Here is a 16207-nt window from a genome sequence, read left to right on the forward strand (position 1 = left end):
GATCCTGGACCATCAAGACTCAAATTCAGTTATGTTGCTCTTGGACCGTCAACTGAAAAATTTAGTTATGTTGATCCTGGACCATCAAGACTCAAATTCAGTTATGTTGATCCTGGACCATCAAGAGAAAAATTTAGTTATGTTGATCCTGGACCATCATGATTCGACTTCAGTGATGTTCATCCTGGACCATCAAGATTCAAATTCACTGATGTTGATCCTGGACCATCAAGATTCAAATTCAGTGATGTTGATCCAGGACCATCAACATAAAAATTTGGTGAAGTTGATCCTGGACCATCAAGACTCAAATTCAGTGATGTTGATCCTGGACCATCAAGACTAAAATTCAGGGATGTTGATCCTGGACCATCAAGATTCAAATTCACTGATGTTGATCCTGGACCATCAAGACTCAAATTCAGTGATGTTGATCCTGGACCATCAAGACTCAAATTCAGTTATGTTGATCCTGGACCATCAAGATTCAAATTCACTGATGTTGATCCTGGACCATCAAGATTAAAATTCACTGATGTTGATCCTGGACCATCAAGATTCAAATTCACTGATGTTGATCCTGGACCATCAAGATTAAAATTCACTGATGTTGATCCTGGACCATCAAGATTCAAATTCACTGATGTTGATCCTGGACCATCAAGATTAAAATTCACTGATGTTGATCCTGGACCATCAAGATTCAAATTCACTGATGTTGATCCTGGACCATCAAGATTAAAATTCACTGATGTTGATCCTGGACCATCAAGATTCAAATTCACTGATGTTGATCCTGGACCATCAAGACTCAAATTCTGTGATGTTGATTCTGGACCATCAAGATTCAAATTCACTGATGTTAATCCTGGACCATCAAGACTTAAATTCAGTGATGTTGATCCTGGACCATCAAGACTCAAATTCAGTGATGTTGATCCTGGACCATCTAGACTCAAATTCAGTGATGTTGATCCTGGATCATGAAGAGTAAAATTCAGTGATGTTGATCCTGGACCATCAAGATTCAAATTCACTGATGTTGATCCTGGACCATCAAGATTAAAATTCACTGATGTTGATCCTGGACCATCAAGATTAAAATTCACTGATGTTGATCCTGGACCATCAAGATTCAAATTCACTGATGTTGATCCTGGACCATCAAGACTCAAATTCTGTGATGTTGATCCTGGACCATCAAGATTCAAATTCACTGATGTTAATCCTGGACCATCAAGACTCAAATTCAGTGATGTTGATCCTGGACCATCAAGACTTAAATTCAGTGATGTTGATCCTGGACCATCAAGACTCAAATTCAGTGATGTTGATCCTGGACCATCTAGACTCAAATTCAGTGATGTTGATCCTGGATCATGAAGAGTAAAATTCAGTGATGTTGATCCTGGACCATCAAGATTCAAATTCACTGATGTTGATCCTGGACCATCAAGATTAAAATTCACTGATGTTGATCCTGGACCATCAAGATTTAAATTCAGTGATGTTGATCCTGGACCATCAAGATTCAAATTCACTGATGTTGATCCTGGACCATCAAGATTCAAATTCAGTGATGTTGATCCAGGACCATCAAGATTAAAATTTATAGATGTTGATCCTGGACCATCAAGATTCAAATTCACTGATGTTGATCCTGGACCATCAAGATTAAAATTCACTGATGTTGATCCTGGACCATCAAGATTCAAATTCACTGATGTTGATCCTGGACCATCAAGTTTTAAATTCAGTGATGTTGATCCTGGACCATCTAGACTCAAATACAGTGATGTTGATCCTGGATCATGAAGAGTAAAATTCATTGATGTTGATCCTGGACTATCAAGATTCAAATTCACTGATGTTGATCCTGGACCATCAAGATTCAAATTCAGTGATTTTGATCCAGGACCATCAACATAAAAATTTAGTTATGTTGATTCTAGACCATCAAGACTCAAATTCAGTTATGTTGATCCTGGACCATCAAGAGAAAAATTTAGTTATGTTGATCCTGGACCATCAAGACTCAATATCAGTTATGTTGATCCTGGATCATCAAGATTCAAATTCACTGATGTTGATCCTGGACCATCAAGACTTAAATTCAGTGATGTTGATCCTGGACCATCTAGACTCAAATTCAGTGATGTTGATCCTGGATCATGAAGAGTAAAATTCAGTGATGTTGATCCTGGACCATCAAGATTCAAATTCACTGATGTTGATCCTGGACCATCAAGATTCAAATTCACTGATGTTGATCCTGGACCATCAAGATTCAAATTCACTGATGTTGATCCTGGACCATCAAGACTCAAATTCTGTGATGTTGATCCTGGACCATCAAGATTCAAATTCACTGATGTTAATCCTGGACCATCAAGACTCAAATTCAGTGATGTTGATCCTGGACCATCAAGACTTAAATTCAGTGATGTTGATCCTGGACCATCAAGACTCAAATTCAGTGATGTTGATCCTGGACCATCTAAACTCAAATTCACTGATGTTGATCCTGGATCATGAAGAGTAAAATTCAGTGATGTTGATCCTGGACCATCAAGATTCAAATTCACTGATGTTGATCCTGGACCATCAAGATTAAAATTCACTGATGTTGATCCTGGACCATCAAGATTTAAATTCAGTGATGTTTATCCTGGACCATCAAGATTCAATTTCACTGATGTTGATCCTGGACCATCAAGATTCATATTCAGTGATGTTGATCCAGGACCATCAACATAAAAATTTGGTGAAGTTGATCCTGGACCATCAAGACTCAAATTCAGTGATGTTGATCCCGGACCATCAAGATTAAAATTTACAGATGTTGATCCTGGACCATCAAGAGAAAAATTTAGTTATGTTGATCCTGGACCATCAAGATTCGACTTCAGTGATGTTCATCCTGGACCATCAAGATTCAAATTCACTGATGTTGATCCTGGACCATCAAGATTCAAATTCAGTGATGTTGATCCAGGACCATTAACATAAAAATTTGGTGAAGTTGATCCTGGACCATCAAGACTCAAATTCAGTGATGTTGATCCTGGACCATCAAGACTAAAATTCAGTGATGTTGATCCTGGACCATCAAGATTCAAATTCACTGATGTTGATCCTGGACCATCAAGACTCAAATTCAGCGATGTTGAATCCTGGACCATCAAGACTTAAATTCAGTGATGTTGATCCTGGACCATCAAGACTCAAATTCAGTGATGTTGATCCTGGACCATCAAGATTCAAATTCACTGATGTTGATCCTGGACCATCAAGACTCAAATTCAGTGATGTTGATCCTGGACCATCAAGAATTAAATTCAGTGATGTTGATCCTGGACCATTAAGAGAAAAATTTAGTAATGTATATCCTGGACCATCAAGATTCGACTTCAGTGATGTTGATCCTGGACCATCAAGACTCAAATTCAGTGATGTTGATCCTGGACCATCTAAACTCAAATTCAGTGATGTTGATCCTGGATCATGAAGAGTAAAATTCAGTGATGTTGATCCTGGACCATCAAGATTCAAATTCACTGATGTTGATCCTGGACCATCAAGATTAAAATTCACTGATGTTGATCCTGGACCATCAAGATTTAAATTCAGTGATGTTGATCCTGGACCATCAAGATTCAAATTCACTGATGTTGATCCTGGACCATCAAGATTCAAATTCAGTGATGTTGATCCAGGACCATCAACATAAAAATTTGATGAAGTTGATCCTGGACCATCAAGACTCAAATTCAGTGATGTTGATCCTGGACCATCAAGATTAAAATTTACAGATGTTGATCCTGGACCATCAAGATTCAAATTCACTGATGTTGATCCTGGACCATCAAGATTAAAATTCACTGATGTTGATCCTGGACCATCAAGATTCAAATTCACTGATGTTGATCCTGGACCATCAAGATTCAAATTCAGTGATTTTGATCCTGGACCATCTAGACTCAAATTCAGTGATGTTGATCCAGGACCATCAACATAAAAATTTAGTTATGTTGATCCTAGACCATCAAGACTCAAATTCAGTTATGTTGATCCTGGACCATCAAGAGAAAAATTTAGTTATGTTGATCCTGGACCATCAAGACTCAATATCAGTTATGTTGATCCTGGACCATTAAGAGAAAAATTCATTGATGTTGATCCTGGACTATCAAGATTCAAATTCACTGATGTTGATCCTGGACCATCAAGATTCGACTTCAGTGATGTTCATCCTGGACCATCAAGATTCAAATTCAGTGATGTTGATCCTGGACCATCAAGATTCAAATTCAGTGATTTTGATCCTGGACCATCTAGACTCAAATTCAGTGATGTTGATCCTGGATCATAAAGAGTAAAATTCATTGATGTTGATCCTGGACTATCAAGATTCAAATTCACTGATGTTGATCCTGGACCATCAAGATTCGACTTCAGTGATGTTCATCCTGGACCATCAAGATTCAAATTCAGTGATGTTGATCCTGGACCATCAAGATTCAAATTCAGTGATGTTGATCCATGACCATCAACATAAAAATTTGGTGAAGTTGATCCTGGACCATCAAGACTCAAATTCAGTGATGTTGATCCTGGACCATCAAGACTAAAATTCATTGATGTTGATCCTGGACCATGAAGATTCAAATTCACTGATGTTGATCCTGGACCATCAAGACTCAAATTCAGCGATGTTGAATCCTGGACCATCAAGACTTAAATTCAGTGATGTTGATCCTGGACCATCAAGACTCAAATTCAGTTATGTTGATCCTGGACCATCAAGATTCTAATTCAGTGATGTTGATCCTGGACCATCAAGGCTCAAATTCACTGATGTTGATCCTGGACCATCAAGATTCAAATTCACTGATGTTGATCCTGGACAATCAAGATTCAAATTCACCGATGTTGATCCTGGACCATCAAGACTCAAATTCAGTGATGTTGATCCTGGACCATCAAGACTTAAATTCAGTGATGTTGATCCTGGACCATCAAGATTCAAATTCACTGATGTTGATCCTGGACCATCAAGACTCAAATTCACTGATGTTGATCCTGGACCATCAAGACTCAAATTCACTGATGTTGATCCTGGACCATCAAGATTCAAATTCACTGATGTTGATCCTGGACCATCAAGACTCAAATTCAGTGATGTTGATCCTGGACCATCAAGACTTAAATTCAGTGATGTTGATCCTGGACCATCAAGACTTAAATTCAGTGATGTTGATCCTGGACCATCAAGATTCAAATTCACTGATGTTGATCCTGGACCATCAAGATTCAAATTCACTGATGTTGATCCTGGACCATCAAGATTTAAATTCACTGATGTTGATCCTGGACCATCAAGACTCAAATTCTGTGATGTTGATCCTGGACCATCAAGATTCAAATTCACTGATGTTGATCCTGGACCATCAAGACTCAAATTCAGTGATGTTGATCCTGGACCATCAAGACTTAAATTCAGTGATGTTGATTCTGGACCATCAAGACTCAAATTCAGTGATGTTGATCCTGGACCATCAAGATTCAAATTCAGATATGTTGATCCCGGACCATCAAGATTAAAATTTACAGATGTTGATCCTGGACCATCAAGATTCAAATTCACTGATGTTGATCCTGGACCATCAAGACTCAAATTCACAGATGTTGATCCGGGACCATCAAGATTCAAATTCAGTGATGTTGATCCTGGTCCATCAACATAAAAATTTGGTGAAGTTTATCCTAGACCATCAACACTCAAATTCAGTTATGTTGATCCTGGACCATCAAGAGAAAAATTCAGTGATGTTTATCCTGGACCACCAAGATTCAAAATCACTGATATTGATTCTGGATCATCAAGATTCAAATTCACTGATGTTGATCCTGGACCATCAAGATTCAAATTCAGTGAAGTTTATCCTGGACCATCAAGACTCAAATTCAGTTATGTTGATCCTTGACCATCAAGATTCAAAATCACTGATTATGATTCTGGATCATCAAGATTCAAATTCACTGATGTTGATCCTGGACCATCAAAATTCAAATTCAGTGATGTTGATCCTGGACCATCTAGACTCAAATTCAGTGATGTTGATCCTGGACCATCAAGATTAAAATTCACTGATGTTGATCCTGGACCATCAAGATTCAAATTCACTGATGTTGATCCTGGACCATCAAGATTAAAATTCAGTGATGTTGATCCTGGACCATCAAGATTCAAATTCACTGATGTTGATCCTGGACCATCAAGATTCAAATTCACTGATGTTGATCCTGGACCATCAAGATTCAAATTCACTGATGTTGATCCTGGACCATCAAGATTCGACTTCAGTGATGTTGATCCTGGACCATCAAGACTTAAATTCATTGATGTTGATCCTGGACCATCAAGATTCAAATTCACTGATGTTGATCCTGGACCATCAAGATTTAAATTCAGTGATGTTGATCCTGGACCATCAAGTTTAAAATTTACTGATGTTGATCCTGGACCATCAAGATTCAAATTCACTGATGTTGATCCTGGACCATCAAGATTCAAATTCACTGATGTTGATCCTGGACCATCAAGATTCAAATTCACTGATGTTGATCCTGGACCATCAAGATTTAAATTCAGTGATGTTGATCCTGGACTATCAAGATTCAAATTCAGTGATGTTGATCCTGGACCATCAAGAGTAAAAATTCACTGATTTTGTTCACTGTTTTGACCTTTTGAATTCGTGCCTTCTGTATTCTTCAGTTCTGCTCATTGTGAAAACGTAGCCCTATATAAGAGTGTGAATTACGTAGCCTCAGCTACTTATGGCTGCATTTTGTCTTTTAAATGAACGCTCATAGTGGTAGGACACCACAAACAGCTTTTTTTTTTCGCACTACCAGCTGACCACTTACCTCTGTGTGAACGGCTTTTCCACTGTTACCAGTTTGCCCAGTAGCTCGCCATGTATGTCATCAGACTTAAGACGCAAAGAGGAGTTGATCATGATGAAAGGGGTTAGAGTCCGGGGAAGAATGGTTCCAGAAAGCAGGTAAAACAAACACAAAAGCCAAAAAAATAAAAAATAAACATAGTAATAAATAACAGAGTGAGACATAAATAACAGAGTGAGAACATGGTAAGATCTGAAAACGTGGTAAAAACATAAGGGCTTTTCTTTTTCTGGATTACTGTCGGTTGGGTTTAGGGAAGGGCATGATCGGGTCAATCTGTGCTTTTGAAAACACTATTGGTTGGGTTTAGGTAGGGGATTGATCAATCAGTCAGTCAACAGCGGCCTCTGGTTGATTTACGCGAGAACAGCACTCGCGAGAGACATTTGAGGTCTGAAAAAGCATACACAGCAGCCTCCGGTGGATTTTTCTGGTGGAAAAACGTAAGTCCCGGGTCGTATTTTGCGATCTTCAGAAATGTATACAGGGGTACATATTAGTAATAAGCATGGATTGGAATTCTCGGTTTTGTTGACCCTTCTTTAGTCCTTGTGTCTGATTTTAGGTTCCAGGAACCAATTCCAAAGCAAAACTAGACATTTACAGCTATAATACACTAATGATCCAGACAAACACACTTGTATAATAAGGAACAGATGCAAGGTACAACTGCCCAAATATTCTTTGGCACCATTACTTGGTAGGAACTCTGAGCAAATTATGCTGTAATTCCTAAACACATTACTCAATAAAAGAGAAAAAAGGGTCAAATCAAGCTCGACATATTATGACATTTAAATTCAAGTATGTATTTAAAAGTGATATACAGAGTATGTGTTGTTTAGTTCATTTAGATGTTTGGTAACACTTTAGTTTAGGTAACAATTCACTGTTATTACAACTGGCCTATCACCTGCCTTTTATTAGGATATTAACTATTTCTTAGCACTTACAAAGTATGATTACATCCTTAATCCTACACAATACCTAAACCCAACCTTACTAATTATTAATAAGCAGTTTATTAGTAGTTTATTAAGCTAAAAGTCTTAGTTAATGGTTTGTTAATAGCATGAATTGTACATTAAAGTAAAGTGTGATCATTCTTTCCTTCATTCACAGCTGGTTTAAGAAGTAGTTTCCGACTGAGCCGGAAGAAAAACACGAGCCAAGAGGTGAAACAGAAGATTGGTGAAGTGCATTCTGGGATACATGTACCAATATATCAGGATGTCCTGCTTTACCAGAGAAACCCTGAAGAGCCTTATCGCCTTGTGCTTCTAACAGGTCAGAAACATTACTTGAAGAAAAATGTACGAACTATCATAGCGTTAAAATATGCATCTGAGCAAGTCTCTGACAGTGTAATGTGGTTTAACGTTATAGCCTTTGTCTTTCGTGTGTTATATTATGAATAACTTCACATGAATGTGCTGAGGACATACATATTTCTGCTCTAAAATATCTGTTATTGTTACATTCTTACTAGAACGTGCAGCGATCAATGTGTTGACTGCATTTATTTAGCAGTAAATATAGCTCGGATGCTAATGTTGCATTATAAGTGAAATTAAAGTGTTGACAATGCATTTGCTTTGCACTAAAATTAGTTGTTGGTAATGTTGCATTGTTTTTGAAACCTGTTATGAGCTGTCAAACAGCATGTATTTCAATCCAGGCTCATTCTTAAAACATAGTCCCGCGGACGTTTCTGGAGACCACGAAACAGGTCCCAGGAGGTACATATTTGTGCAGTTTTTGTTTTTGCTAATCCGCGAGAGGCTGCTGTGTGTGCTTTTTCGCATCTCGAACTTTGTTCTCGCGTAAAGCCACCAGAGGCCGCTGTCGAATGATGGTCTGTCTGACTGACTGACTGAATGATTGACTGGCTGACCCACCCTCCTCCTCCTCCTTTCCTAAACCCAACCGGTTTTACAGATTGACCCGCACACCCGCCCTCTTGCTTCCCTAAACTCAATCAACGGTTTACAAAAGCTGTGCAGAAAAAGAAAAGCCCTCGTCTGCTTTTGACCACATTTTCGGATTTCTCCACATTCTCATCCTGATATGAACACGTTCACTTTATTTTTCGGATTCTGTTTTTATCTGATTTCTCGAACCACTCTTCCCCGGATTCAAGCCCAGTCCTCACTGTCGCTGCGGTCAGCTCCCCTCCGGGTCTCCACTCCGCCTACGTACACAGTAAGCTAACCGGACAAACTGATTGGGGCGGGAAAGCCCTCCACACAGAGGTGAGCTGTCAGCCGGTGAGTGGGAAGAGGAGCGGCATCACACCACGTCATGGCGATCGCTTAAAAAAATTAAATGCAGCCATACGTACCTCTGGCTACGTAAATTGCAGTCTCCAGGAACGTCCCCGGAACTACGTTTTCAGAATGAGCTTGGGTTGATATGTTTTCTTCAAATACATCACAAATTGTGGTATGTCACAATACATTTGCATCTTATGTTTTATTGATGACGTCACTAGCGACTAGCCAACGTTGATTTGACGGTGATAAGATAAAAGTCGACTTTAAAAAATATAACGTCAATCAACCCCTAATATATATATATATATATATATATATATATATATATATATATATATATATATATATATATATATATATATATATATATATTTATATATATATATATATATATATATATATATATATATATATATGAGCAATATCACACGAGTAGCAGTGCGATATGGCTGTATATCGGCACTGGTGGGAGGCGTGCATTGATCTGTAGATCTGTAGTGTCAGTTTGACGGCATAATTGTGTATATAAAAACAAAATCAAACATGGAGAGTCTCAAAATACCTTTTGTATGAAGAACTACTTTCTTACGGATTCAAATCATATGCTGACAGTTAAACAGTTGAATGTGCATCTATTAAACTCTAGATCTGTAGTGTCTGCTTTTTCCTGGCTGTATATGGGCGGAGTAATACACAAAGGGTAAAGAGGCTGTAGGATTTCTGATATTGTACAATATCGCACGGCTATCAGCCAATCAGATTTGAGAACCAGACAGAACTGTTGTGTGTATATATATATATATATATATATATATATATATATATATATATATATATATATATATATATATATATATATATAAATTAATTATGAAGAAGTAACCCAACTTCTACCATACTAACTGTTAATATGCAGCCAATTAGGCTAGGAGTGTTAGTGACTGGTTTGTTAATACAGTGAACCAAAGTGTTACCGCCAAGTCTGAAGATCTATTGTGTTGGAAAAAGAACATCACCTCCTAGTGCCACATTTATGTTCATATATCAGTGGTAGACGACCCAGGTTCTGACCTTGCTGAGATGATTTAACATCTTTGAATTAAATCCTTGAACATACCGGTTCTTTGGCCAGACTTGTCAAGGCTCAGTTGAAGTCCTTCGGCAGAATTCACTGAGCTCCTGTACATTTTCTGTTGTTTGTTTAGGAAAGGAGACTGTGTTCACCAACACCTTGCCAGCAGCTGTTCTCACCCATGATATATCTAAGACTTAATGCTCTAAATTTACCACAGGGACACAATGTTGATTCATCAGTGGATAAAGACTTTGAATGATCTCACACACCTCATCAGATTTCCAAGTAGAATATCATTTGTTATTACGCAAACGCAAAAGAGATCAGAAGCACAGAATAATACATTTTAAACAATAGAAATTCTATACCATTCACTTTAGAAAATTAAAATTTAAACCCTCACTTTGTTAAACAGCTGAACAGATCTGCATATCATGCCTAATGGAATGTCAACTTTTGATTAGTTATTTTCTGAGCTCTTCACTGTAAAAAAAATATCGCTGCCTTAATTTTTTTAGATCAATCAAATGGACTTTTCCAACCCAGACTCATTTTAAACACATACCTCTATATACATTTCTGGAGAGCGCCAAATACACCCCAGAAGTTATGCTTTTTTTGCAGTCTTTGTTTTCTTTATATATATATATATATATATTATTATTATTATTATTATTTTTATTTTATTTTATTTATATTTCCCAAATGATGTTTAACAGAGCAAGGAAGTTTTCACAGTATGTCTGATAATATTTTTTATTCTGGAGAAAGTCTTATTTATTTTATTTCGGCTAAAATAAAAGCAGTTTTTTTCATTTTTGAAAATACATTAAATTACAGAAATTTCCTTAAATTTAAATTTCTGGTAAATTTCTGTAATTCATCCTCTGTTGTTAAAAAAAATATCTGTTATTTTATTATTATTTTTCAGCACCCAACACTGTAAAAAAAATCTGTAATTTTACAGTTTATTTCCGGCAGCTGGGGTGACCATTAAATTACAGAAATTTACAGTTAAAAAACTGACAGAAATTGAATTACAGAAATTTACAGAAATTTACCAGAAATTTAAATTTAAGAAAATTTCTGTAATTTAATGTGCATTTTTTTTACTTCACTTTCCACTTGTGGACAATAAAGAAAGTAAAGTAAAAAATATATATATATATAATAGAACGGACATTAAATTACAGAAATTACCTTAAATTTAAATTTCTGGTAAATTTCTGTAACTCAAACTGTAATTAAAAATATCTGTTTTTTTCCAACACCCACACTGTAAAAAAATCAATAATTTGATTGTTTATTTGCGGCATCTGGGGCATCAGGAAAAAAACGTAAAATAACGACTGTTTAATTATAAAAAAACGACCCCAGCTGCCAGAAATAAACTGTAAAATTACAGATTTTCTTTACAATGTATATAATAATACTGAACAGCTGTGATGTCAGACCTTGAGTGATTTTAGAAAGACCAAAATAACATTTCACTGGTTTGTCCATTAATGCTGTCCACCGCACCCATTTTTCTCACCACATGATCACTTATATCAAAATCACATGACTTTTTTTTTAATGCGCATAGTAGAATTTATTTTGTAAAAGTGTTTCCATCGTAGTTTATGCACATAAATTTGTTATCAAATAATCCTACTCATTTGTGCGCTTTAGATTTTTATGTGCATTTTCAAAATTCATGCACATCTTGTCACTTCTGTCAAGCTTTTTTTAATGCAATAATCCAACATCTGCATAAACGTAGGTGGTTGAAAGCATAGCTCATGACAATTTTATTTATATAGCAAAGTGTTTAAGAACGAACATGTGCCAATGTGACTTGCAAACAGATGAACAGAAAGGAAAACATACAACAGCAAACAAGTTAAGAAACAGTCACACCTCCTAACAGCCTAAAATAAGTCTTTAATGGAGAATGGCGCCTGTTTTATTGATGGTGGTAAGTCATTGCAAAGCCTGAGGGCTGCAAAACAGATAACACAATCTCCCCTACAATTAATACTCAGTTCAGGGGACACCCAACAGATCCTGATTGAAGGACTAAAGAGATACGACATGCTGATGTAAAGTCAGTAGCTCACTGAGGTAAACAGGAGTCATACCATTTAGAGATTTAAATCCAATTTTATAAACTAAACTCTAAAATGAACAGGCAGCCACAGTCAGAATACGGGCATTTTGAACAGGTTTTAACCGGTGACTGGCTTTAACTAGTGGCTTTAGCTAGTTTCAGATCTCTGATCCCTCCAGCACAACTGCATCAAGAATCCTCATTCATATAAGCGATATCACCACATGGGCTCAGGACTACTTCTGCAAACCTTTGTCAAGTACCACAATACATATTTACACCCACAAATTGCACTTAAAACTGTACTGTGCCAAAAGAAAGCCCTATGTTAACAGTGTCCAGAAGCATCGTCGACTGCTCTGGGCTCAGAGGCATCTGGGATGAACCATCACACAGTGGAAATGTGTAATGTGCTCAGATAAATCAGGTGTTTTTTAGGAGAAATGGACGCTTGTGCTCCAGACCAAAGAAGAAAATAATCCAGAAGAAATGTTACCAGCAACAAGTGCCAAAGCCAGGTTTTAGCCAGCTGACTGGCAAAAAAAAAATTAGTTGAAATATTTCAGCCTAGACTAAATTAAAAACATTTCAAAGTCTTTAAAAGAAAGAAAGGACTTTGCTTTGGAAAGTAACGTAGTTGGGGGGGAAAAAAACAAGTTTATTTAATGGACAAACATAAAATGTTGAAATTAGACAAATATTACACACCTTAGAAATGTGCCAACAAGCATTTGTCTCCCCAAAACTACATATATTTTTTGAAAGTCATATTTGTTTTTATGAACGTTCTAAATGTACATTTTAAGGTACAATTCTTGTTATTAATAAACCATTAATCATGACTTTTGCCTCAATAAACTTCCAATTTTCTGCTCATTAATAATAGTTGGTTTTAGGAATTAGCTAGGATTAAACATGTTGAATAAGATCATGCAGAATATTCATTCATTCATTTTCCTTCGGCTTAGTCTCTATTTCAGGGATCGCCACAGACTCGACAGAGAAATGCCAACTGGCCCAACCAGGACTCAGACCAGCAACCTTCTTGCTGTAAGGCGACAGTGCTAACCACTGCTGCAGTTATGGTGCAACAGTAAAGTTTCCTGGTTATTACGCCGGAATGAGAGTATAGGGTGCGAGAAAATATTAACCAACTAGGAAACAGCGAGCGTAATATCAATACCCCTGCTGCAGTTATGGTACGGCAGTAAAGTTCCTTGATTATTACGCCAGAATGAGAGTATAGTTCCTAGCCATATCAACCTAGAAAACAGCAGCTCTTCATTTTCTGCCAGTCTCATTACACGATGTAACTACAGATAAGTCAAGCTTTAAACAGAAAAATTAATCAAACTTTTTTTTTTTTTTTAAATTGTGAGATGCTAATGATCTAATCTGATTCAATGATCTATGCTAAGCTAAGCTAAAATTTCACTCCTGAATCCTAAAAACAACGACAGCCGGTGTAGCAACTCCTTATTTACTTTGAATTTTTATATGTGCACCCTCAGGGAACATCTGGTCTGTTTGTGCATGGCAGATGTTGGCTTTTAGACTCTCTACTTCAGAGGTCGCCACTGCGGAATGAACCGCCAACTATTCCAGCATATGTTTTAGCCAGCGGATGCCCTTTCAGCCGCAACACAGTACTGGGAAACACCCATACAAACTCATTACGGCAGTAAAGTTCCATGGTTATCACGCCAGAATGAGAGTACATGGTGCGAGAAAATAGTAACCAACTAGGAAACAGCGAGTGCAAACATCTTGTCTGTTTGTACATGGCAGATGTTGGCTTTTAGACTCTCTATTTCAAAGGTCGTCACCGCGGAATGAACCACCAACTATTCCAGCATATATTTTAGCCAGTGGATGCCCTTCCAGTACTGAGAAACACCCATACAAACTCATTCTCACAAACACACACGCTCATACACTACAGATAAGAACAATTTAGCTTATTCAATTCACCTATAGCGCATGTGTTTGGACTGTGGAGGAAACTGGAGCACCCAGAGGAAACCCATGCCAACACGGGGAGAACGTGCAAACTCAACATCAATATCCTTTTTTCTGTGAGCTGACAGTACTAACCACTGATCCATAAGTGATAAACATCCAATTTCTTACTTATAGGCAGGTAATAAGCCACTAGTTAACAGCGAGAATTGGTTGTCACTGTGTTACCAAATTTAATTTTGCATATACAAGATTCCTGCCATACTTTGAGCCCACCAAAGCAGTCTGCTCATCCCTAAAGAGCAGGTTGTTGTGCAAATTACTAGGTTCTCTTCTAATGTATGTCATTCTCATGAGTTTACATTGGCCACAGGAGCAGAATGCGAACGTCTAATTTGACTAAACTCTGTGATCGCTGCTTGCTTAGGTATGTCATATAGAAGTATAACTTAACAGTCACGCCGGAATGAAAACATACTGTGTCTTCCTTAATATGTTTGCTCAACTGGCCACAGGCAGAGCTTGCAAATATTCCGAAGAGCATCAAGCCGCAGGTTTGTTTTGCGAGATGTGCACTGGTGGATGACGACAGCTCGCGTCAGGTCAAACAAGATGATTTAATGTTGGCTTATTCAACCTCAATGCGATTCGGTTCCTTCTGTGGAACTCATTAGCTGTTTAAAGCCAAAGTTAACCATATTGGTTAAGGCATTTGATGCATTATCAGAATGCCAAGAATTTCACTTCTGAATCAGAAAAACAATCGCAGCCAGTGTCGGGACTGCATATTTACTGTGAATTTCTTGATGTGCACCCTCAGGGAACATCTTGTCTGTTTGTGCATGGCAGATGATGTCTTTTAGTCTCCATCCAATGGGCACCAGACACATTCTTCATTTTCATTTCTGAAGTATGACTTTTCCTCATGAGATTGCTCAGGCCTAAGCTGAGACTGGATCTGTGTGAAAGGGTGCGAAATAATAGTCCCCAGCTTGGTAACTATGTAACAAAGCTGGGTAATATCAATACGCTTGCTGCAGTTATGGTGCAACAGTAGGGATGTAACAATATTGTAAATACCGTCATACCGCAATAGTAATTTTTTTTAATATTACCGTTAGCGCATGACTCAATAAAACTATATTTCTGAGAAAAGTTTGCTTAGGCGAATGAAGCGAACGGGAGGTAGCAGGAACTACAATTCCCATCAGCCTAGGCGTGGTCATTATCCTTTGCAGTCTGTTGTCACTACAGATCCAGTAATGCGGTAATGGAGTGTGTTGCTAGTAGCGTGGAAGAAAAAGAGCTGGCCACTTTTTTATTGATATTACGATTTTAGGTAACACTTTACAATAGCAGTACATGAATAATGATGTATTAATATGTAAACTAAGCAATAGTTTATTATAAATTAATGATGAGTTAAGGTATTCACTAATCATGAATTAACTTTAACTACAACATGATTCACATGAGTTCATGTGTGAATGACGTCTACCTTAATTACTTGTTAGTACATGATTGTTTGTAAATTAATGCATTAATTACCACATTAGTTTATGCTTAATTTAACAATGATGAACTCATGATATGTTAATGTATAATTATGTTGTGACTTTACTTGGAGGGGCACATCATCATTAACCCATTCTTAACTACTCATGAACTACTTATGCACGTCCAACTTGTGAGTTTACACTGAATAACACCAGATAAGTGTTCTGTCAACATCAACATGAACAGGAGTTCATGAGTAGTTAAGGATGAGTTAATAGTGATGCGCCCCTTTAAGTAAAGTCATGACATAACTATACATTAACAGCTCATGAGTTCATGTTG

The 16207-nt window shown here is 37.3% G+C and overlaps 1 protein-coding gene across 2 annotated transcripts in view; it reads left to right on the forward strand.

Moving 5' to 3' along the window:
* The window catches only part of mpp7b (MAGUK p55 scaffold protein 7b), a 179062-nt gene that overhangs the window by 139556 nt on the left and 23299 nt on the right, over positions 1-16207 (forward strand). For both annotated transcript variants that reach the window (XM_087240357.1, XM_087240356.1), the window contains exon 13: positions 8095-8259. In XM_087240357.1, the coding sequence (XP_087096483.1) occupies positions 8095-8259 (165 nt within the window). The remainder of the gene's footprint in view (positions 1-8094; positions 8260-16207) is intronic.

The sequence above is a fragment of the Danio rerio genome, chromosome 2 (genome assembly GCF_052040795.2).
Source record: "Danio rerio strain M-AB ecotype USA chromosome 2, GRCz13ab, whole genome shotgun sequence".
NCBI classification, from domain to species: Eukaryota; Metazoa; Chordata; class Actinopteri; order Cypriniformes; family Danionidae; genus Danio; species Danio rerio.